Source organism: Mauremys mutica, chromosome 2, assembly GCF_020497125.1.
Source record: "Mauremys mutica isolate MM-2020 ecotype Southern chromosome 2, ASM2049712v1, whole genome shotgun sequence".
In the NCBI taxonomy this organism is placed as follows: Eukaryota; Metazoa; Chordata; order Testudines; family Geoemydidae; genus Mauremys; species Mauremys mutica.
The window spans coordinates 258528212-258554300 of NC_059073.1; the positions used below are offsets into that span (position 1 = coordinate 258528212).

The 26089-nt window shown below is 38.9% G+C and overlaps 2 protein-coding genes across 2 annotated transcripts in view; both read right to left on the reverse strand.

The window, feature by feature from the left end:
• LOC123364039 (LIM zinc-binding domain-containing Nebulette) overlaps nt 1–26089 on the reverse strand; it is a 400792-nt gene that overhangs the window by 72331 nt on the left and 302372 nt on the right. The window lies entirely within an intron of this gene.
• LOC123364040 (nebulette-like) overlaps nt 6337–26089 on the reverse strand; it is a 113164-nt gene continuing 93411 nt past the window's right edge. Inside the window, exons 6-9 of the mRNA XM_045005757.1 lie at nt 17843–17944; nt 16548–16649; nt 6892–6999; nt 6337–6735 (exon numbers count right to left, since the gene is read on the reverse strand). Of these exons, the coding sequence (XP_044861692.1) occupies nt 6709–6735; nt 6892–6999; nt 16548–16649; nt 17843–17944 (339 nt within the window). The 3' untranslated portion in view covers nt 6337–6708. The remainder of the gene's footprint in view (nt 6736–6891; nt 7000–16547; nt 16650–17842; nt 17945–26089) is intronic.

Here is a 26089-nt window from a genome sequence, read left to right on the forward strand (position 1 = left end):
TTCAGAAGAGTTTTTTTAAAACACCTGTCTTATTTATACAAATATTAAAGATTTTTGCTTGTGAAAAATAAAGAATTAATATTATTTAAGCTCAAAGGACAAGAAAGCATATTTGATGGTGTCCATTTGCCTCCTAATGAAAATAATTATAAATTCACACAACATTTACATATATTCTCTTATGGTAACAAATGTATATATATGTGCAGAACCTGGATATTTAAAGTCCATTCCTCAAGTAATAAAATTAAATAAAAAGTAATTTAGAAAAGCAATTGAGATAGGATACATTATTCTTACTATACTAAATTCCAGATGCAGAACTGGTCTCCTGGACAAGTACAAATTCTGTACTTGTCCAACTTGTTTCAAATAACTGTGTTAATTTGAAATTAAATTGTATTAATAACAATAGGAAATCTTAGATCTATTATCTTGTCCATGTTATCTGTGGATTGATGTTTACGTGATGTAAGTACAAATAAAATAAAGCATTGAGTACATAACTGAAGAACACTCTTTGCTCTTGGTAAATTTTATCCCTTCAAAATATGTACACAGCACTTTATACATTTGAATTTGCATTCTTCAGAAACTCTTTCAAAATAAACAGAAAATATTCCACTCACCCCAAAATGTTGTATGAAAATGAAGCTATTATAATCTAAAATCTATCTATTCAGTATTTGATCAGTTACAAACCTCAAAGACCTTCTACAATTAGAACAAATGAAGCTAATATAAAAGCTGCTAAATTTCAGATTGGCTGTGTGTGAAAATTTAAATCTAGATTTCAAATGATAAGCAATAAATATTTAGGGAATCTGAGGGCAGAACTTGACCCTTCTATCTCATTTCTCATCTGAAATCAGATATGTAGTGACAAGTATCAGAGGGGTAGCCGTGTTAGTCTGGTTCTGTAGAAGCAGCAAAGAATCCTGTGGCACCTTATAGACTAACAGACGTTTTGCAGCATGAGCTTTCGTGGGTGAATACCCACTTCTTCGGATGCAAGTGGGTATTTGCATCCGAAGAAGTGGGTATTCACCCACGAAAGCTCATGCTGCAAAACGTCTGTTAGTCTATAAGGTGCCACAGGATTCTTTGCTGCTTCATATGTAGTGACGTCTGTCTCACAAAATCTGCAACTGTGTATTTGTGTATATATGCACATTTCTGGATTTCCCTCTAAATGTTATAACTTATCCTTACAAAACACCAGCTTGAATTACATTTTTGCAATAAAATACCGTTAATATGTTTTTGTGGAGCCGTTCATACAAACAATTATTTGCAGAAAATCATTGTCAAAACATAAAGTACAATAACACCGTGTACGTTACAATGTATCACACAGGTGATAGGTGTGGATACATCAGGATAATGATGAACAGAAATACACATTTCAGGGAAGAACTGTGGACTATGTAGAAACTAAAAGGTTCAGTAACTGCTCTTTTAACAGCAGTCGGTATGTCATACTGTAGGTAGGGTAGAAGAAAATAGATCTTGAGACCATTAGGGGCAGAGAGGCTGTTCCAGATATTGAAGCAGACTAGAAGAAGATCTGCTGTTCATTATGGAGAGAGAAGGAGGAGGAACACAAAAAAGATGGAATATGAGAAGCATAGAGAAAGGTTGGAGAACAAATAAAAATAAGTCAGAGATATGGGGGCAGGGGAAAGATCAAGACCATGAAGGATTTTGAAGATTAAAAGTACATCTACACTGCACAACAGTGATGGTGGCATGTAGAGTGCATGTAGCTACATGCATCAGTGAAAGGCTCTGGCAGGGGGAAGGCAGTGGAGAAAGGCTCTGTCAGTGGAGCCTCCCCCTTGGCAGAGCCTTTCCCTGTTGCCACAGACATGTTCCAGCAGCTTCCTGCTGCAGGGAAAGGCTCTGGCAGCAGGGAGCTGCCAGAGCCTTTCCCCACTGCTGGAGCCTTTTCTTGAGTCGGAGAAAGACTTTGGCAGCAGGGAGGCTGCAGGAGACTACACTGCTAAAAATAGCTGTGCAGATGGGGAGGGCACTGCTTGGGCATGTAGAGAGCAGGGGCAGCTCTAGGCACCAGCAAAGCAAGCAGGTGCTTGGGGCAGCCCATTTGCAAGGGCAGCAGCCAGCAGGGATTCAGCCTGAAAGCTGAGAACCAACAGGGGGCCCTGGGAGCAGTAATTCCTTGGTTAGCTCTCTGCCTATAGAGCCAGCCCTGGAGCAGGGAAAGAACATTTCCCAGCATTCCCTTGGCTGCTCTCAACAGGAAAGGGAGGAGGAAGGAGTATGGTAGCTGAAACCTCATGCTGCAGCTTGCTGTGAATGGAGAGCTCACTGCTAGAGTGGGGTGGCACTGTGAATGAGGAACAAGTGTGCCCAAGGAGTAGAAGGCTTTGGCCCAAATATCCCCTTCAGAAGACATCCCCAGACTGGATTAGAGATACTGGTGTGACCTCACCTTGCAGCCCCCAAAGAAGGAATTGGGTGGACTAAATGGACAGTGCCCCTCTCTATCTGAAGCCTAGCAAGGGAGGTATGTGGATCCCACTAGAATTTAAAATGAAAAGTAAGGGAGGGGAGGCTCTACTGGACCTGAACAGCATTAGATACAGTACCAGGCACGTAGGAGGATTTCCACTTCTGAGCCATGGAAGCAGACATTGACTTTTCCTTTCCAGATTTAGCTAATATTCAGAAAGGGAATCTAGCACCTGCCTTCCAGATTTGAACACCTCAAAATTCAGGAGTGCTCAAGCTCAATTTGGGCAGCTGTTACTTCATTTCTCCCAAATCAAATATACTGATCCACTGTAATTTGCTGTAGAAAAGTAGGATAACATTGAGCAAGAAATGCTTCCCACTGGTTTTTAGGACTGGAATTGCTATTTTCAACAGCCATTGCCTTTTTTTTTTAAGTGTTATTTGTTTAAAAGGAAGACAGTGATATTGCATAGGCAAATTCCCTATAGAAACAAAGAGCGGAACAAAAGAATAATAAAGGCACCTCAACTTTTCCTCATTTATGGAGGACAGTCTTATAATATGCATGCAGCTATTCTCCAATTACACAAGCTGAAAATTGTTCCACTTTACTGCAGCTCTGTAACCATATGGGAACCAATCCTGTCTATGTTGTGTGCACATCCAAAATTCCTGCTGAATGACCCGTCCTGGGAGCGAGTTACCAGTGACCCAAGGCTGGGGCGGCAGGGGGTGCAGGTGGAGGGGACAGAGCCCAGGGCTGTGATGGCAGGGGGTGTGTGGGTGGGGGGGCACTGTTGTGGGGAAGGAGGGAGCCCAGAGCTGGGGCAGCACGGGGGGGGGGGGGAGGAAAGAGCCCAGGGCTGGGGTGGTGGGGGAGTGTGGGTCGGGGGTGGAGAGCCCAGTGCTGGGGCAAGAAGGGGGTGCGGTGGGGAGCCCAGGGCTGGGGTGGGGGCAGCCAAAAATTTTTTTGCTTGGGGCGGCAAAAAACCTAGAGCCGGCCCTGGTAGAGAGCCATGTAGTGAACATCCCCACAGGATTCAAGTGCATCTTTACTCACGTAAGCAGTGCCTCGCTATCTACACTGCAATGTCTGCCCATGCTAGGGGGCCATGTAGTGTACGTACTATACATGCCACTGTAAGGAGTGTGCAGCAGTGTAGATAACCCCAAGATATTTTGTACTTGACAAATAGCTAATGAAGCCTGCTATATGGGATGGATATGAAATGTTCTTGTTTCTGATCACAGCCAAGATTACCCACCAGCTTTTGGACAAAGCATAGTCCAGAGAGTTAACTTTTAGGGAGACCACAAATGTCTCTAGTTGTAGGGATGAAAATCATGTAGGAACCAACCACTGTTTGGGCAAAGGAATGGTAGAAATCATGTCAGATGAAAATGTTTTATAGGTGAGAGTAGGCAGATATATAGACATTAGGGAATTTGAAGATAAGCTGAGCATCTAGGTTCTTGTCTTATGTGAGATAAGTAGAAGAAGGAAGTTCCAAAGTTCACACTGATGGTGCTCATTTAACTAGCTAGTAAAAAATATCAATTTTAAATGCATTAAATTGAGGGAAGCTACAGTTAGGCCAAACAAGGATGAATACTTTGGTGAGCAGAAAGTGAAGAAGGGCCTAAATCCTGGAGATCTATAGATTTGGATATGATCTGTACAAATTGATAGGCATTCCCTTTCTGAATTTAACCTTGGCTAAGGGAGAAAGATACTGATGCAAAAGAAAAGGGGGCTAAAGAAAGAATGAGTACTTAGAAAAGGAGCAGCTGTGGGGGAGTTTCAGTTCACAGAAGGGTAATGCGAAGAATCAGATTCAAACTGGATAGCTGGATTATTTTGTGCCAGAAGTAGGGCTTTACAGGTGGATTTCAAGGCTTACTTAGAGTAAAATATAAGAAGCAAGGGGAACCAGGCCTTCAAAGGCTATATAGAGAGAAATAATACATTGTGATCAAAACCAGGAAGACAATGCCATGCGTGTGATACATTCTGCAGTAAATTAAATAAATGGCAACAAAGAGTCCTGTGGCACCTTATAGACTAACAGACGTATTGGCGCATAAGCTTTCGTCTGACGCAGTGGGTATTCACCCACGAAAGCTTATGCTCCAATATGTCTGTTAGTCTGTAAGGTGCCAGAGGACTCTGTCGCTTTTTACAGATCCACACTAACATGGCTACCCCTCTGATACTTAAATAAATGGCTACATTTTCCTTATATAAGTACATTAAAAGGTAATAATTAAAAGCCAACTTACATTACTGTGCATTTTGCTGGCATTTAAAGCATGCTCTAAATATAGCAAGTTTGGTAGGTGTGAAGCTGGATTGTGTAGACTTTCCACCATATCTTTTTTGTATTTCACCTGAAAACCGAATACAGAGTATAGCAAGGTGAAGACCTGTGAACTATACAGCAAGTTCTATTTATACTGTACACTATAAAAACAAAAACAAAAAAAGAAAAATCTTACCAAAGTGCTTGCATGAGTTATGTGCAATGGCCACTAGGTGGTGCTCATTTACTACTATTTGGAAAAAATCAATATACAGTGAGGGCTTCCTTTCCACTAGTGAGCAAATATTTTGATAACTACTCAAACATTTCAAAATGGGTAAAGTTAATCAAAACAGATTTTGTAAGACTTTTCAAAACTATAGCAGATATATACATCAGAAATACCTTCTTATTGATTTTTATTTGAATCTTATCTTTAAACATTATTGTTCTACAGTGTTGGACAATTTATCATTAACTTTATATTATTCATTGGTAATTCTTGCTTTTCTTCCCTTGAGTCAGATTATTTTTCATCAATTGCTTGTGTGCAAAAAAAAAATCTTTATAGAGTAGCTACCCCACGATCAAGCAGTATTTTGTACATGTATTTTATTTAATATAGTTTGCTTTTAGTAACAAGAATCAGTGGAGCCTTAGATGGGAGAGAACCTAATCATGCGATGAAATGGCAAATCATATACATGCCCAATAACTGTGTTTCCCAAACTTTTAAAAGTTGAGTTTCCCCTTTGGGAAAACGAAACCAATCAAGCCCCCTGGCACCCTGCCTACATTACTCCTGGGGGAATTCTGCCCCCCAAAATTAAAAATTCTGAAACAAAAATTAAAAATTCTATGCACAATATTTTAAAATTCTGCATATTTTATTTGTTTAAATAACACAACATATTCACACCAGTTTCAATTATATTTGGTAATTTATTTCAAAATACCTGTCAGCAAGTATGTCTAACAAAACAGACAACCAAAAAGATTCATGAAATGTTTTTGACAGATACATTCCTTACTAGACATATTAATACAGAACTCTGAGTAATAATTCATTTAAACTACAAACAGAACCATATTCCCCCCACACCAATTCGTCCTTCATGCAGTTACCCAACCCCTCCTGAGTCTCCCCATACACACATTAGAAAACCCTGGTTAAGATCCTCATGATATAATACGTCCTCCCTTTTCTTACATTTGGTCTAAACTTTAAAAGTTTCAGCAGTGTAACGTTTGCTAGGGGCATGATTTTTTTTACTCTTTTATGGATCTTACTCCACTGACTGGGGCAGAGCATACAGGGGCCCTGTACTCTTGCAGCCTTTACAAGTAAAGAGGGAGCAGTCCCTGCACAATTGTGCCTGGCAATTACCCAAACCACACAAAGGAGAAGTAAGATTCCTTGCAACCTCCCTTTCTTTGCACAGCACCAAAGGGGCCATGTGCAATCTGCCCCTAAGTTATCCAGGACCATACTACTGCCTCTAAGAACAGCCCCAATTTATGGCATTAACCACATGAAAGCATTGTTAAACATTCTGTCAGCATTGCAGCACCACATGTACATGTGCTTTCTCCCATCTGAGTCTGACTGCAGCAGGCAGTGACATACATGAAATCTCCTAACTGTTCTCCTTTCTTGAAATGCTGCACTTTGGCTCCATCTCCCGGTTCATGTGCATATCCAGCAATTCATCAAAATCTTTGGAGCCTCACAAACAAGGAGCTGGGATTTGTCACAGCCTGAGGAGGATTGCAGGCAGGAAAAGGCTATGAAGGGTGCATTGAAGGCACTATCAGGAGAAGGGCTTCATCATAAGTGGGGGTTGAACTGGCTGGTGCCCTATATGTACTACTGTGCAATGGGTCCCATGGCTCTGAATTCTACTTTCAACCAGCTTTCAAACTGATTTCCATGTTAAACTCCAAATTCAATTTCCCAGCTCTGCAGATATAGATACAATACATATTGTGAGCTGTTGCTCTTGGTAAATCAAATAAGATGCACAATTGGTTCACAAGAAAATTGTGATGTTTAGAGGATACCAATATCAATATACCGTACATTCTGAGAGGTAGAACACAGAACAACTGCACTTACATCACTCGCCAAGGTGGATGCCATCTGTGCTTGCTTGAAAGAAGCACTGCCAAGAGGGTTATACTGGTGATTCTTCATTTCCTTATTGAATTGCTCTTTGTATTTAACCTGCCACCAGAGCAAACACAGTTTATATTGAAATGTTACACTGAAAGGAATTGAGAGATTACTGATGAATTTAAATGAAGACACATTCTCCATCCCTAAATCCCCAAACATTACATAATGGTGAAGGTGACAACAAATATGTAGAGAGAAGAGTTCCCCAAGAACATGTTTTATGTAAGAATAGTTTTATGATGTTAATGTATGTTTATAGTCAAAAATGTTTTTACACAAAAGAAATAAAAAGTAATATATTTTCAGTATCACCCACTAACGACACTATTGTTGATGGATGTTCTTGTGGACAGGGTACAGGACAGCCGGGCACATCTGGGATCATACATCCACTCAAAAATCTCTCCAGAACTATTCACTTGAATTTAAAAGTGAACTCACTTGAGCCACACCTGTGCCCATTATGTGGTGGTTTTCCACTAACTTTCATCTGACTGAATTTCACTGGCATAGAATTAAACTTTTAGATTTGTACAAACAAACATTTTCACCAAAGTGCTTATATAAACAAAAAATAATAAAACCATTTGATTTACTTGACTAAACACAACTAACAGTTTGAGTAGCAAATACAGACTGTTGAATACTCCAGAGATTTTTTTGTCAAAAATGTAAAATACTTTTGAATAGATAAATGGGAGGAAATAAAACTATTTGCTGTAACTTATTTCCTCAGTTATAGAGTGAACTAGAGTGAAATTCTGACCTCACTGTAGCTAATACAAGTTTTCTCATTCACGTCAACAAGGCCAATATTTCATCCAGTTTGTATAAGGCTGCACAACTGGATCCCTGAGTTACATTGCCAACTCTGCAACATATTTCCTTTGTGACCTTTGATAACACACAAACACCCAGTCTATTTCACTGGAGTGTTGTGAAGCTAAAATAAATCTCTATCTGTAAGGTTTGGATTTTTTTTAAAAAGGGAAAAGACAAGGGTAAAAGGTGCAGACAAGTACTTTATCATTTAAAGTAGATAAACTATTTTTAAAAAGTAAAAAATACACCTCAACATTTAATTTAAACCTGCACAAATAAATTCAGAAAATACTAAACTTCCATCTTCAACCCATCATATCATGTATAGCCAGTACCTGGGTCATCAAACATCTGGAAACTTTACATACAGTGCCTTAATGCTTTGCAACAGCTGAGCATAACAGGGCAAAATAAAGTTCAGCCTTGATTCTGAATTATGTTATTTTTGTGACTATAAATCAGACACAAGATATCTAAACCTACATTTCCATTATCTTCTGCCACACTCTGCAATTAATATGCAGTGTTTTGTCTTTATTCCCACATCAGTGTCCCATAAAGTGATTAAAACACCTCAAAAGTTCTGTTTTCAAAAATTTAATTTTTTTGTCAAATTTTATAGAGGGAAGAGTTTTCTTCTTTCTTTAATTATTTTTTTCCATGTTGCAAAATAATCATCTCCCATTTTAGTTTATACCACCATGTTATATTTAGGTACCATTTCTGATATTTAATTTATAGGAATAACAAAACACAAAAAGCCAGTCACTTGAAAAACCACTCTACATTATATACATTCAAGAACTGCATTACTATCAAAGAAACCAGATTTCTCTCTCAAAGGAAGCGAATTCCAAAATATTGTATTTTTTAAAAAAGAAACTTTTTGTGAAAACATGAAAAACTTTATAAACTAAGAGACTGCCTGACTCTGGGAATGAATATCTATTGACTTCTGGTTGTTGACCTGTGGCCCTGTTTGATCTCTAAATTTGATATTTCACCCTATTGTTAGTAATGACATTATCAGGTATAATACTGATATGTTTAATATTTATTAGATTGAAACAAGCTTGGGGGCAAGTAAGAGAACACAAATAATTGGGTTGTTAGGCTTTGCTATAGTAAAAAGGCCTGTTTTAATTAGTGTGAGGCCTGGCGTGATAGGCTTGATTTTCAGGTTAGTTAATGTATGCTTGAGGACTTAATCCCAATTCAAGAAGTATGCCTTCACATTCTATGTGATAAACAAATGACCCCAGAAGGACAGGTAACACCCTAAGCTTGCAAAAGTTAACTTGAAATAGGGGGCTAATTTGTGGGCTTTTGAAATCGTTTGTACTATAGTAACAAGGCAGTTAGACTGCATTGCTGTATATCATTTATTAGGAAACTGATTGACACAAATGTTTAGGTCAGTGATCGGAAGTATAATTATGGGTACCCAGAATGTGACAGGATTTATTTCTGCCCCACAGGATAAGGGCAGGAATAAGTTTATGATGATAAATAAAAGGGTAAAATATGTACCGTATTTGTATGGTTACATAAAGGATGGGTATAAAAGATACGACTTCATTCTCTAAATGTTGGGTGCATCAGGTCCTGAAATAGTGCCAACTGGTTGGTACTCTGCTCTGATGTGCTCCATTGCCTGAATTTTTCTCTTTGTTTTTCATAAGGTTTAAGGATCTGTGAGTATGCTATCAATTCTAAAACCTCTCTCTCGGTATATTGCTTTATGTTTCGTTATATTAATGAGTGGACTTATTTGGTTGGTAATAAAAACTTTTATTGGTCTTTATCACATATGTCATCAATCTCCCAGTCAACGAGAAACTTCTGTTTAGCTACCTATCATGAAAAGAGCTTGTGCTAAACTAAGCTTGGTACAGACACAATAATTGATCAGGCTGCATCGTAGATTCGTCTGCTTCACATTGCTAGATATTTGCATTAGCTTTGGATCAATGGCAAGTGCACCTATGTGAATGCAAGGACAAACTCTTTATCAAAGGTAATTTCACATTCACTATAAAAATATATATGGATAAATTATAGGATTTTCCTAATATATATATATATATATATATATATATGTATATATATATATATATCCAGTGTGGCTCCTAGTAATACAGGCGTCAGATCGGTGTGGCAAATGCAACCCTCTTACTATTCCCAGAGGACCAGAGTACATTGTACAGTCATTGTACATGAATATAAACACTGAATTACTTAGGGCTACATCATATCATCAACAAATGACATCAAGTTGTGCATACGACTGAGTACATAATATGGCCCTTAATATTGTTGCTAAGTGTGAAATCATCAGAGCAAACAGGATCTCTCCATGCAACTGGTCTGTCATCCCACAGCTGCTAGGATCTGAGGCCATGGTCAACATGGATTTTGTACTAGTACATTTCAATATAGATATTTCAGTAATAAATTCTCATTAGCATTCTGCAGCGTTGTTTCTAATCATGTCACTGGGGGCAAGCCTGTGTAGGAACGAGTGAATCACAGACCACAATGGGCTCCTGACTGGTGCCTATGTACATGAGTGTCCCAACTTTAAGAGGGCTGTCCACCTATTTGATTGTAAAAGTTCATACTGCAGGGAGTGATCTCCCATTACCTCCAGGCCCAGCTGTCTTGTCTTGTTGCATTACATCATTGCCTCCGCTGTCTGCTCCAATGCAGCGCACATCACTTCAGGGAGAAACGGAAGCAGCACAGTAATGTAAGATGACCCCAACAGCATCTGAAGAGCACTCCCAGTAGTATTATAACTCTGATTAGCCACAGGGGAAACATCTTGTGGGATGCTAAACACATATTAGCTTTCTCTTGTTACTTATTTTTCTTTCCCTATTTTTCTCCTTTTTAAGGAAGGGCCAGAAACACAATTAAGAGAGAGAGGGAGAAGAACAGGCAAATTAAAAAGTCATCAGGGGAATTAGGGGGCAGGATTTGAAAATTGTTTTAGCTTTCTTTCAGAAGAAAGAAGAAATGTACCATGGAGAAATAAAATGAAATTGAAAGAAAAGATATTAATTAAAAACAAAAACATTCTTAGTTAATTACTTTAAAAAATTCTCAAGATGCCATCCCTAGCTATGCTGTCACCTGGGTAGGACAGTGAGCAAGGATGTGGGAGTCAAAATTAAGGATGTTGGTGGAAGCTTATCTAAGACTGTCATGAATTTTAAAAAATGACGCTAATTATGTGGGTTTAAATCAATGGATATTTATTTACCATCTTAATTAAGGTCTTTTGTTTGTTTATTTCTGTAGGATGGGGTAATTAATTTAAAGAAAATGTGTGGGATTGGCAACCTAACTGTTGCTCAAGAATGAGCAGACTTAGCAGGTCTTTCATATAACAACATCCCTGAAGATCCCACTGGCATCAAATGAAGCTTAGATAAACAATTTTCTCACTAGCCTTGCACAAACGCTGTAAAAGTCAGTATTGCAGCTGGACAGAAGAGCGTCTTTTGAAGCTCCACAGAAACAGTCCAAAATCAAATCTGCAGTTCAAAGCTGTTCAGACAGAGTGTTCAGTTTCATAAGTGGATGACATCACCCACTGTTCAGATTTACGAAGAACTTACAAAAACCGTTCAGCCACTGGGATCCCAGAACATACCAGCATAAACAGCAGACACTTGCAGCAAAAGCATTTCCTCATGATTACACAAAAAGATACCAAGAAAATGAAAAACTTGTTAGAGCATAGAGTATGTAAGCATAGAGCATGTAAGCATAGAGTTAAATGAAATGTTTAGCTTATCGGGAAAAGTCAGTTCCTCCGATTACTAACTGAATTTAGGCTAAGAAAGAAAGAGAAAAAAATCTTAGGGCTTCTATTCATGATTTAAACATCCCAGTAATATAGTATTATGTCTACTGATATACCAATATAAAGTATATTTTACACAAAATCCTAGCTCTAATCATTTCCCCCCTAAAATAATTATCATCAAATTGATCTGGTGTAAAATACAAATTAATATTCAAAAGAGTTTATTACCATAAACCAATTATTATACATCATAATGGAAGTATTTAATATTGAATTTTATCAGTGGATTATTTAAAGCTAATTTTAGATAGAATTGAGGAGATTGATCACACTGCACCGTAAGCGGGGGTGAAGGGTGGTATTATCTAGCTTGCTGGGGGAAGGCATACATATCGCTTTAAGGATGGGGGAGGATAGAGAAGCATGGATGCTGCTGCAGAAGCAAAGCGGGTCAGTGTGGTGATGCTGACTCATCCCCAGGGACCAGAAGGGAAGGGAGCTGGTAAAGGGCAAGCCCAGCAGGAGAAGCCCTTCTTTCCCCAGCCACCCACTGTCCCAGTCTTGGAAGTGGCAAAATACCAGGTTTGGTCAGTACCGGCTGTGGACACTATGCTGGTTGTTCTTTTCTTGAGGGGCTGGAAGGAATTTCTCTCTTACCACCAGATTGGCCAAGGAGGACTGGAGGCTTCTCCACCTTCTCAACAGTGGGTTCAGGGGGGCTTTGTTAGGGTGAGTAGCGAATGGGAGTTAAGACTATGATGTCACAACTCATTATGTAAGTGTGGGGCGGACGTCCAATGCAGGTATCTGGTACAGAGGGGATACAATGACCAGATAAATGGCTTGATAAATGATTTAAAGGAGGTATTTGTTAAAGGAGTGGAATGGGCGGTGGGGAGGAGGGGAGTTTAAGGTGCTTATGATTGGTATAGAAGGGATCCAACCCCCCCTCCTTTATAGCCTACCTTGACCCTCATTTGAGGGGGGATGGTAAGGTTCCAGCAACGGCTTGGCTGGGAACCAGGATGGAATGTGGGGGGCTAATGGAAGCATCTGGGTAGACATTGAAACGATCATATAGTTAACTGCACTGCACACTTTAATCTGCCAGGTAGTCCCAGAGATCTAATAATAAAGTTGTGGCCTAATTAACCATACCAAGTGTCTCCTTTCTTTCTTCTGGTATAGCCAGACAAAAACATAACCTCACTATATCAGGATAGAGATTATAATTATAAAATAAAGAATATTCTAAAATATAATATTTGCCTTGTAATAATAATAAGAAAACAGATACTAAAGCTTCATTTGTTCACAGGGTCCTATTACGTTTCTGCTTGTCATGCTGATTAAACAGTAAGAGAGGGAAAGATGGTGCTGTGGGTAAATTCACTAATCCAGTGACACTACCATTTTGCTGTTGAGTGTCACATGATTTATTTCTTTTTTAAAAGACCATGATTTGGCACAGTCTTGAATGTCAGTCAAACACTATCTTCTTCACTCTGTTCAGCTACCCTTGTTTCCTTTTTCCCTTGGTTACACCCACACCACCTGACCTCTCCTTGCTCTTCTTGTCTGTACTCATTGCCCACATATATACCACACTAAAACACATCATTTTCTTCCTGTCCTACTTTCACCCGTGTCACCAATGCTCACAATTACATCATGAGTCTTGGAATATTTGATATTTTTCTTGAAGCCTCAGCTCCTGGAGTAATGTGATTACCTGAGAATCTCAGCTTTCATTTGAAAAAAAAAAGTTTATAGCCCTCCTGGCTGCTATAGTGTGGCATATATATACATACACTCCACCATACATGTGACATAAAAGTGCACATATGCTACCTTCCCATCCTCTTCTACAGTGAGAGTGCATTCCTCAGATGGCTCATCTGATTTACAATAAGGACAAGCTCCAATGTGTGCTAGGATGTTTCAGCTGCTCCTCTGCTCTAGTACGTGCTAATGAAATGTACATTGCACACCATTGGTTCACCATTGCATAGGGTTACCAATTTTGGTGGGGAGTATTGCTGGAGGTTTCATCCCATGATATAATCCTTAATTAAAGAGTAATCTTTAATTCCTAGAGACTCCAGGACAATCCTGGAGGCCTGGCAACCCTGCCATTGTAGGAAGATCACAAGTGGAATTTAACTTCCATCATAGTTCCTAATAGTCATGTGACTGCATCACAAAGCCTTCAGTTTAGTATGATTAACAGTTTCTGTTCAAGAGAGAATCCCAAGAATAAGAAAGGAGAAATGGAAGTGCATTGAATTTGGGATCTGCATAGTGAAACTTGCTGAGCATCAACCTAGGCTATAACCAATACTGTTTTATTACTGTGATGGTTACTAACAATCACAGAGATTGTGCCAGTATTGAACACTAAGTTAAGGTCATGAAATACTTTCCAAGATAAAATGCTATTTTCATATGCTCATCGATTTTCTAATCAGTCACTTTGGGGTGACATTTGCCATGCATAGTCTTTGTTCAAAGATGAAATTCAACCATTTCTTGGGATTATAGTTATGTGAAAAATCCCACATTTCTTTTGAGTAACAAAAACTAGCCATGCTTTCTTCTCTGGTTTTGTTGTTGCTCTCTCTTTGTTTTAAGCATGGCTGCATCAAAAGGAGCTTGAAGTTTGAAAGCTGAAACCTGCTACAGATGCAGCTGTCACAGGGAAGTGCAGTATCCCTGTGTAGCAGGGTGCTTACCCTGCTCCTGCCCTGAAGGGCTTAAAACAGCCCCCCTGGGGGAAGGCTGTGGCTGGGAGCTACTAAGATGGGCTGATTGGGAGGTGGCTGCAGCTGGGCCATGCCCCAATCAGGCCCAGCTGGCCCCTATAAGAGGCTGTGAGCCAGGAGCCCAAATAGTCTCTCTCTGTTTGTAGAGGGAGATGGGCCTGGCTGCAGGGAGCTAGACACAGGGTACCTGAGTGAAACAGGGCTGGGGACAGGCTGAGGAGCTGGGGAGCTCTAGCCTGGAAAGCCTCACGCTGCGGCCTAGCAGAAGGCCAATGGGTACTAGGGAGTTGCAGGGGGCAGCCCAGGGGTAGGCCAAGGCAACAGGTCCAAACCCAACCTTGCCAGTGATGAGTAGGCTGATACTGCAGTCTGCCCCAGGGTGTGGGGCTAGACAATGACTGGCAGTAGCCCTATACTGAGGCAAGGTGGGGATAGAGGGTGGGGGTTTCCCAGGGAGGGGAGACCCTGAGAGAAAGGGGTTACCGCCAGGGGGCAGCACCCCATGTAAAAGGGCATCGTGCCCAGGGAGGGACATGGGGGGCCAGAGGACAGGCAGATCACCAGCCTGCAGAGGGCGCTCCGGAGCTGGAACCGAGCTAATTCCCAGAACAGACCAGCAGGAGGTGCTGCAGGGGTGAGTCCGCACGTCTACACCCTGTTTATGTCCTGGCATTTCCCTGCTGGATTTATAAAAGTGTTTTTGTCCCATTGTTTTTGTCCCTCTTGCAATTTGAAGATCTGCTGGCCAGCTAAGCTGGTGAAATTGATGACAGGCTGACTGGTCATGTGAACCCGGAAAGCCATCCCACTACAGGACTGTCTACATGTACACAACCCACCCAGACTTTCCAGTGAGCTCCCTCACACAGAAAGTGAAGGCACAAGAAGTGCATATTTTCAAAAATCATTCATAATTAATTTAACAACCAACATTTTCTCTGATTCCCAGCACTGAAACAGAGACCTAAACAGCTTAGCAAATGTTCTTTTCTATAGAGTGAATGGGAGAGTGCAAGCTGCTTCCAGAGCAGTGAGTGATAACATGCAGTCAAGTACCAGGAATCTATTTAACAAGCCTTCCCAGTCAGCAATTAGCATTTAATAAATTACAAAGTGGAAGAAAGAAATCTTATTGGAAAACAAAATCCATTTTGAGTTTCAAGGTTGATCTTGACAAAGCAAGTAAAAATTGTTTTAAAAAACATTATAGCTTTTGAGTAACAGTGTTTCTTTAAGAAAAAGGGCAACTTCCCATGAAATTTCTTATTGCTCAGCAGATATCTGTGGGCAATATTTAGTCCTACCAAAAGACTAAAACCAAACACAGTACTTTTTAAGCATATAAATTTAGATTAGAAGGTACTGTTCTACTCATGGCTTTTTAATTCTAGAGAAGACTGATACCACCTAGTCAAATCAAGGGACGTTATGCTCACCTACACAAGGCAGAATTTGCCCCTTGATTTGGAAAATGTTTTGAGTGAAGACTGATTGGATTACTAGTGAGGGATATACCATGGGGCGCTAAAGAATTTGTTAAAAGAATGGCTCAGCATGTTGAAAATGTTTGTTTCTGAATGGGAGTGAACCGCAGCAGTAAAGAATACTAAAAGAGAACAGAAGGTAGAGCCATGGGGCCCAAAATTCTGTGTCTTGTAATCAAATAAAATAATATGAACTAAAGTAACTCCTCCAATTTTGATACTTTCATTTTCTTGATTTTAATGAATAACAGAAACTAAAGATTTTTTTTATACTGAGGACCGCATTCTGACTCTTTATTCACAATGGCGAACAGTTGCACACACAAAAAGTCAATTACTTCATGGGATTAATCATGGAGTAAGGTACCATGCAAAGTGAGTAAGGATAGCAGAATCTAGCCACAAATTAGAGAGAGTTAATATTTCTGAAATCCTAGAAACTCTGTATAAAATAGCTCAACACCAAGTCCACAGCAGACAAATTGTAATTGAGTCAAATGGTGCATTGTATTTTTGTCTAAAACTTGTATCTATTGTTTTCTAAGTATCTTAAATTTACCAGTTACTGCAGTTCAGTGTGAAATAGTTTTGGAAACATTCTCTTCTGATTTTCATGCAATTACAGATAATCTTTTAAAAACTAAATATGTGATTATGTTACTAGGAATGAGGTATTTCAATGAAGTCATTGTAGAATGATTGACACAATCTTACTTGGCTTAAAAGTTTAGAAACTTCCTTAGCATGCTCAAAATCTGGTCTTCCAAGTACAGCAGTCTCCTTATTCATTTCTCCTCTTTGTTTCTTATATTCAGCCTTTAAAAAAAGAAATGAATACTAATTACAATTAAACTGTATTTGCTTCTGTTTTATCAAAGGAAATGTAAGCATTATAGTTAACAAAACATAAAGTATCATTAAGTGACCTGATCTGACACTAGTCTCACTAATGCTCTAATCAGCTCTGAAAAGAAGGCCTTCCCAGGCTTTATCTCTTCTAAAAATGGAAATTTATTTTATTTGAAACACAATGAACTTCACTCACAAGACTCAAGTTTAACAAAATACAGAGCCTAAGCCTGAGAAATAGTGATCTCCCACTGTTCCCAGTAAAGGCAGAGTGAGTTAAAGTGGATCAGCGTTTCTCAAGATCTGGTCCAGAGTTTACGTAAGATTATTTTTAGAGGCTGAAAATAGTTTTAGAACAAGACTAGGCTGTGAGAGTGCCAGCCTCTTTCAAATAAAGGATCAAATACCACTCGCAGTTATAGCAGTGCAATCCCTTTAAAGTTAATGGAATTGCACTGGTGTAACAGATGGACTTTGGCCCACAGGGTGGATGTTACATGATATTTCTAGCTGAACAAACTCTCCTGCAGATGCACTGCACATTCTTTCTAAAATGTATTGGAAACAGAACATGCAGATGAACCCACAAAAGATTCTTTGTGACACCTCAAACTATGTCCACTGGCTAAATTAGGATTTTACACTATGAAGGCAGTATAACTCTGGCAGTAGGTATAATACCAAACAATTGACTAGAGCAAAAACATGTCCCAAAGTTATTCAAAACCACGGTGAAGATTTTCAGAAGAGATTAGTGATTTTGGGTGCTCAACTTGAGACACCTTAAATGGGCCTGGATTTTAGAAAGTAGTTAGCACACACCCTCTGAAAATCAGGCCCCTTTAAGGTGTATCAAATTGGTCAGCTAAAAATTAAGAAACGAAAATCTCTAGTCACCTTTGAAAATCTTGGCTTTACAGTCTCCTGGATACTTTAATTTTTCTACAATAAAAAAATAAAACTGTATTGCATACTATTACAGTAGCAGCCGCAGCATGCTAGGTACTGTCCCAACATGTAGGAAGACACAGGTGGCTAAATATAAATGTGGGTGTCTAAGTTTGAACACTGTAGCCAGAATTCTTTACACTTTGACAGAAGATGGAATGAATAAAATAGTAAGTTTTAAAACTGACAGAAAGAGTTACTGAAGATCATACATTGCTTATTATCTTTGTTATCTTGCTTGCCATCTTTATGTCTGGCCTGTTCAGCACTTCAGTGTATCTGTGTGTATCTTGCACATCTTTCCTATATGACACCTGTCAAACAAAAGACAGTTGTGTTTAAAAAACAGAGTTAGAGTTTATAAATCATATTTAAATGACTTATCAACTCAGTTACCAAAAGCAATAAACCTCCAGATAAAATCATGTATTCCACCCCAGTCCTACTTGACAGGGATTATTTATGCAGTGTTGTTGTAGCCATGCTGGTCCCAGGATACTAGAGACACAAGGTGGGTGAGGCAATATCTTTTATTAGATCAACTTCCGTTGGCGAAAGAGAGAAGCTTTTGAGCTTACATGGAGCTCTTCAGAAGAAGCAGCAGCAGCTCTGTGTAGACTCGAAAGCTTGTCTCTCTCACCAACAGAAGTTGGTCCAATAAAAGATATTACCTCACCCACCTTGTCTCTCTAGGGATCATTTAGTAAGACCCACACACAGGTTAACAGGATAAAGAAAAAAATTCAGAAATATACAATATGTTAGCATAAAAATGGTTTTGTTTAAAAGACTAGAATAAAGTGCTAGCATTGCAAAGAACCAAATGATTTTGTTAAAAGGCACAGCATTTCAGAAAAATTCCAACAGTGAAAGGAATAGGTCTTTTCATATGACCAAACCTTGTCCTATACCCCCCTGTGCTGCACAGAGTCCCACAGTCTAGTAGACCTGTACTGTACTGTACAGGAACTGAAATAACTCTCTCAGCTGCAGCATTGTAGTTGGTATTTTATTAAATGCTTCTCCTGTCATACATGATACCAGGGATCCCTGGGGAGCCACTAAGTTGAGGTGACATCTTCCTTCGTGTTTCAGCATGAGATGTTCAGGGCAGAAAATTCTTGACTGAGGAAAAAGCCAGGGATATAATGAATAGGCTAGGAGGGTCTTAGCCTGAAGGCCAAGCATGAGCAGGATATGTCCAAAGATTCTCCTTTAAATGAGATAATCAGGGCCTGTAGGGAAACCGCACAGACCTCTGAAATATTCCAAAGTCCCAAGACCTCAAGTTATAGTTTTCTTTTCCCTGGACCTTCTCTCTCCCTTGTAGAAGTACACGTGCCAACACAAGCCAATTTTCATGAGTTGTTTTGTTGAACCATTCTGCATGATCAAGAAAACGTCTCTCGATACTTCAAAGCTTCAATCCAATCAAAACCTCATGTGGAAGTTGGAGAGCAGAGAATAAAATCTGGCATTGCATCAATGCTTCAGCATCATTTCTGTATTACTGCAGGGTCTTTTAGAATGTCTTCTGTTGCTTAAGACATTAAAATATATTTCAGTATTATATTTCAGCACCATATGCTCCTTTGAGATTCCCTCAGCTTGAGACTTTAGCTATCACAAACCTATAGGTAAAATGCCTATTTTCAAATGTCATATTTTAGTCTGTGCATAATTTTAACAAATTCAGCTGGTTGGTCAGCGTTCACAAACTGTGTCTGTCAACCATTACAGTTTGTAGAAAGAATGCATAAAAAAAGCAAATATATCTATCCATTTTTTGCAAATAGTTTTAAAGTATCTTTAAGCCAACCAGAAAGTATGGTAACTTTGCACCCATATGGTGTCAGCCTAGTAGACAAGCTAAGCAGGCTTCAATCTGCTGGCAGTTTGCCCACAAATAAGATCTTAGCATTTTTAACCCACAAAGAGTGACCTGGTACAATCAACAGCTAAACTCAGGTAAAATGCTATCATAATCATCACCCATCTTTAAAGTAACATTTCTTGTTTGCTACCAGTTTGTCAAAACAACTAAAAAGTGTTTTTGTTTTGTTTTTTAAAGAAAACTAGATGTACATACAAGCACCTGCATTGCAGAGCTTTACATGGATTCAGCTAATTATATGCTGTTCATCCTAATGACCACATGAGGTGAGGTGAACACCACAAAGGCAGCAGGGACAGGTTTTTGAATAGAGCCCTATCATCCATGTAAATTGCAAATTAAAGGCCAGCATATGTGCTCAAAACAGACATTAGGATTGAAGTGACTGGTAAATTCAAATAAGGGAAAATCAGTGCACCACACACCATGGTGGTGGAAGTGGTGGAAGCTTGGGCACTTCTTGTGCCTAAATGACATGGTCATATACAGCATGATATAATGGATTATGGCTAGTTTCAGGATGAAGGAGGGAAAAAAATCAGACAGTGACAATCCTGTATATTTCACCATTTCCAATGATATTTGATGTAAGACCTATTGCAATCACTTCCCTTGAGTGAATTATTATTCTTCCTGCACCTACACCAGAATACCTATTACTTATGTCTGAGGGAAAGTCATCGAACATTTTACAAATGTCTGCAATATATATTTGCTCCATTCTGCAGCTTGTCATACTCCAGTGAGAATAAAAATGTTATGCAGCAGAACGGTAGTTTGTCAGAGATAGGCCAAAGGAAGAAAAAATATGTTTCCCATTTCCTGAATAACCTCAGTCCCTGGATGCTGACCCTTCCCCACTGGGACAATGTGCTGGCCTCTGTTACACAGCTGCTATTTTGCTCCGTCAAGTGAAATGCTTTTTTTATTTTTATTTTTTTTATATAATGCTATGTTATAACAGTAAAATGAAAGCTATTCTGCTAGAGAAGAGGAACAAATGCATCAGCTAGTAACGCACCACCTGAATGTGCACAATCATGGGCTGGGGGGACAGAGCATGGGAAGTGAAAGGAAAAAAAGAGGGAAGAGGAAAAGCAAATAATGTAGAAAAAGAAACAAAGAAAAGAGAAACTTGTTACAAAAGAAGAAAAGCAATGGAAAAGGAAATGGAGGAAATACCAACTGTAGGAAAGGGAAAGACAGAGGTTCAGCTCATTGGGGCAGGGACCATCTTTTACTGTGTTCAGTCTCATGTAAAGAGATAGCACCCAGTCAGGATTAGAATCATAATGCAAATATTAAATACAAAGACTGTCAAAGGGGTAACAATCTCTTCAGATCAATGTCACAGGTAGCACAAGAACTATTGTCTGTCTCTCACTGTGACTGGCCATGTACGATGTGTCGATCCAAACTTATTTTTGTATAGAACTCTGCGGCTGAGACTCCTGCAGCTTTTAGCAGCAGTGAGAAGGGTAAGCAGAGAGTTAACAGAAGATTAATGAGGAGTGTGAGGGTAAAAAAGAAATAGAGATGAGAGGGGAAAATCTGCATTTATTTAATCTTTGCGCAGTTATTATGGGTATGTTAAAATATTTCTCACCAATACACACATACTCTTGTTAGCTTTATATTGTTTTATTAATTTTAAACTATCATTTTATAAAATTGCTATAAAAAGTGGCTTCATCCACTGAATATTTTTAAAGAAACATGTAGTGAACTGACTGCTAATCTGAATTTAAAGTCTTTTTGCCTCTCCAGATTTATCTAAATAGTCTGAATTACTTGCAAAGCACAGAAAATATTCAGCCCTAGCTCATAATTAGTTGATTAATTTTATAGGTCCGGCTCATGTAAATAGGCACAGGTCCACTAAAGTCTAATTAGAAGCACCCATTTTACACTAGCTGAGGATCTGTCTTACAGTCCTTACAGTCTACATCTTTGAGATGATTTAGCTTTGATTTTGTAACTGGCACTTGCATTATGGTTCCTATTCATTAGGGAATGCAACTTAAACAGGTTGCCATGTAGGATGCAGAGTTGTTGGCTGACAATCAGCTGATTAATTTTTCATATTACATTTAGAGTTCAGTAAAAGAGGCCGAGTATTAAAGGATTCAGATGCCTTTCTGCAGTTATTTATCATGTCCCCCTCCCTGGCCCATGTTCAAAATGGAATTTTAAGAAGTGTGTGAACCGCTATTGCTACCTCTGATATACACATTCAAAAGTCAATAAGACTTGTGCACACATAGGACTTGTGCAGATATGTGCACACATATCTGAGGGCAGAATTTGACCCTTAGTCTTAAAGTGAACTAATCATTTTGGTACTTTGAAATGGCCCATAACGCCACTCTTTAATGACCCTAATGGCTCTCCATCTGAGCCCCTTGACTCTGCACTATAGTGCTGTCACTCTGGAGTCCATCTGCACAAGGGAAATGACTAGTTGCTGAAAACCATTGTCAACAACAGCTTTCTGTGGTCCCCCCTCAAATGGTGTTGAAAACTGGTTCCCTGCTTGTGTAGATGAAACAAAAATATTTCTGGACCATTACAAACTGACACCATCATCCTGTCTGGTAATGGGGCTGAAAACTATTTGGTCCCATTTACACTAGCAGTAAAACCATTTTCAACACTAGTTGGGTGGGGGTGGTCTGGGGGAGCTGCTGTTGACAACCACTGTCAACTGAAAGTTAGACAGCTCTGGGTGCTTTTCCTAATATATACGCAGCATAGTATGCCAATGGATCCATAGCTTTAATGCGACCTTCAGCAGAGGAAAAACAAGAATCCTGCCACACAGTAATTTCCAAAATGGTGGTGGACAAATGATGGTGTTTAAAAATGCTCTTAATTTTCATTCTGATGATCAGGTATCAAAGGACATGTAATTTTTATCCTGGAAATTATTTTTGTGGACAGTGTACGCACTTGCATTTTAAAAGATAAAAATACATTCCTATGTGTTAACATGCTTTTCTGAAAATTGTGCATTTTAATTGGTCAGTGGGGATGTTAAAAACTCTGACTTCATTTGGACAGCATAAATCCTGCATACATTCCAGGAGTTTTCCAAACTGGTAACTATCACTTTAAAGACAACATTGCTTAGTGGGATAAGCATGGAACCAGCTGTCAAGAGACCTGGGCTCTAGTCTCAACTCTGCCATCTACTTTGTGTGGCCCTGGGAAAGGCTGTCTCAGATTCCTTATTTGTAAAATGTGTATAATGACATTTCTGTATTTCACAATGGGATGCTGTAAAGATCAATTAACATTGTAAAAACAAACTGAATAGGTAAACCTCTGTATAAGTGCTAAGTATTATTTTGATATACAGACTGTACAATGATAGAGCCCTATAAATGCATTCAGTAGATTAGATCATGGGTCCACAAACTTTTCATAATATTAACTATGTCTTCATAGATTGTCTGAGGATCACCTCTTCCTTCAGTTGTAACTGAACCGCCACCCACCCATACTACCAGTTGCATCTTATTGCCCTATGGCAACTATAGTTACCTAACAGGAACAAGGATTTTCTTCTTTTTTGAAAAAGTTAATTGTATTGTCTTCTTTTGCTTTTCATTTCTTCTCTCCCTCCCATCTGTTCAGTTTTTCTCAACTTGAAACAGGGAGACTCTGCACCATGTGACCAACCAGATCGCTACAGACCACCAGCAAAAACTACAGTCCAGGGTTTGGAAAATTTTGGATTAGATAAAAGGATAGCACTACACACAATCATAATGTATATACAGGATGGACTGGCATTCTCTCGCCAAATTGCATGGCATTTGTGTGTTGAAGTCAGACTGTTAATGTCATTTCACACAAATTTGCATGTAATAGAAACACAATTTATAGAGAAATAGTCTGCGTTAAACAAACATACTTTCATTCCAACACTGAACAGTGCTTAGAATAATATTGCAAGCATATTTCCTACAGCTAAAAATGTCTGTTATACTTTGGAGAGTGATTTTCTTTGGTAGAAGTACTAAAAAGGTGAAAATGTTTCGCTTTACAGATGATCACATTGTTCAGGAGATTTTACAGTATTTCTCTATTATGCAGCTTCAACCCACACTTGAGCAGGGTGTTAATGTTATTCAAAGTGGTGTGAAGGCCTACAGCACATCACAGTTTCAAATTGTCAGCACAAATGTATTGTAAGTGGAATCCAATCTTCATTTTTAAAGGAAATTGCACATTTCACACAGTTGAGTATAAATGTCAGTCTTATTTTAAAACTGAGTAAATAGTCTTAAACACATCCTAATCCTATTAGATGTAAACCCTGCATGTAAAGGTTGAATTGAGTTGGCAGACCATTGTAAGTAAACATACATTCTACTCCCTTAGGTATACTGTACTGAGTGGTGGATAAAAGAGCTTTGTCTTCCTATTCCTGCAAGAATTTCCCTCTAACATCGCACTCTCCTCAAAGCAACGATTCTACAAACACCCTAAGTTCCAAGAGACAGATGCTTCATATTTGGAATCCTTAATATGTCCATTAACAAACTTCCATATTCAGAGTTGAACGTGAAGCCTCATGTGGTTCTTAATTAAACCTTTATTCACAAAATGAGAAATCCCCAAGCAAATATTCAGCACGGTGTCCAAGTAATTACACACAGTAGGTGTGTAACAATAACTGGTGTTACATACCCGATTTTTCACTGGCAATAAAAATATATCTCCACCACATCTTAGCTCTGTATTAGCAAATGAGAAAAAAACAGTGAACTGGATGCAACAAGCTGGTTTATTAGTTTGTTCAGGCTGAATTACCCCCACATACACATTTTCCATTATTTTTAATATTCTGTTAAACAGTATCATAACAAAACATCTTTCTCCTCTGTGTTTGTTCTCCTTTATTTAACAAACTTTCTATTGTGCTGTGTTTATAGTGCCAATGGAGACAGCACGACTGCTTTTTATTTACTTCCCCATCTGCACACTGCCCTCATTAACGCTGTTAACAGGAGTATGCACAGCTGTGGGAACAAAGGGGGGCTGTTCTGGACTGTGGATTTACAAATTATAATTAAAATTCAAAGAATAGTCAAGTACAGAGGATGATAGTTTTTGACCCTAAAGCCCCTCTCCTGTACTTCTCCTCAACTCCTCACATATCATGGGTCCCATCTCTTTTCCCACTCTTGTTTCTTTCCCTAGCCGCAATAAAACCCTCACACATCCCCAACGCTCCTTTCACCATTCTTACTGAGGACTGGAAAGAACCCCCATCCCCATGGCCAGAGAGCTTTATGCTGCAAGTTCATTTCCAGAGCCACAGGCATCTTCTCTCAAGCTATGTCCCCCATTTCATACCCTCTCTTCATCTGACATCCTGATGATTTCCAAAAGCAAGAGGAGGCACAGCTTGGCAGGTTGCAAGCAAGAGGGAAAAGCACGGCGAGTTGTGAGTTACTCTTGGGAGTTGCAGCTCACACATATGTTCCAGCAGTAAAAATCCTTCCTCTTCCCAGCATAATGCCCCCCTGAAATCTCCCAACAGCTTCTTACTTGCTGACCAGCGCTCAAGGTTTTAAACATCTGGGAGTTAGCCTAAGGGTTGTGTTACATTTTGAAGCAGACAGCATTAATTAAGCTATTGTTAAAATGCCAGCACAAATATATAAAAAAGGCCATTCAAAGTTAAGGCCTTAACTTAATTTTTCCTAAGGTATGTAACAAACATATTCATAGATTCCATGGCCAGAAGGATCCATTGTGATCATCTAATCTGACCTGTATATCACAGGCCCTACAACTTCCCCATAATAATTCCTAGAGCAGATCTTTTAAAAAAAGCATGACAGCTTTGTTTAAAAAGCAGAAAGGGCATAATACCTCATGCTGACCTGACATGACTCCAGTACCTAGGCACAACAGACCAACTTAGCCTTACCTTTAAATGTCCTTACTTTTTGGTTTATCTCATCATTTTTACATTCCCTTAAAGGGACCTAATTATTCTAGTCAAATTTTGCCTAAAATTCAGGTTTGGTATAAATAAAGCTTTTGCAAAATCTAATACCAACAGAATTTTGTCCTTGAAATTGTTTTTTGTATTTATGTTTTTCAATCAAAATAAATATTTCTCTAGCATTTGCAACAACAAAAATGCAGCATCGAACTAGTATATGAGAACATGAAATTGAAACCAAGTTTACACAGTCAAAAACTTAAATAAGATGTTTTATTTTATTATCTACGCTGAGAAAAATGTAAAAAGCTAACAAAGCATCTATAAAATGTATTAGATTTTTAAACAACTCTTCCATAAATGTATTTGTATAACAGCAATGGAAACTTATTTTTGAAAAAATTATAGGACAAATTCTACTCCTTAGTGACTCCAATGTAGTCCACTGAAAAATCAATAATTTTACCATCTATTACCCTGTTGCAAAACTGCACCCACATGTCCATATTCTGCAAATATGCTCAAGAATTGTTCAATTGAACTCTTTAGGTTTACTCCTGTGAATATGTGCATAAGTGTTCACAGGATCAGGACAAAAATATT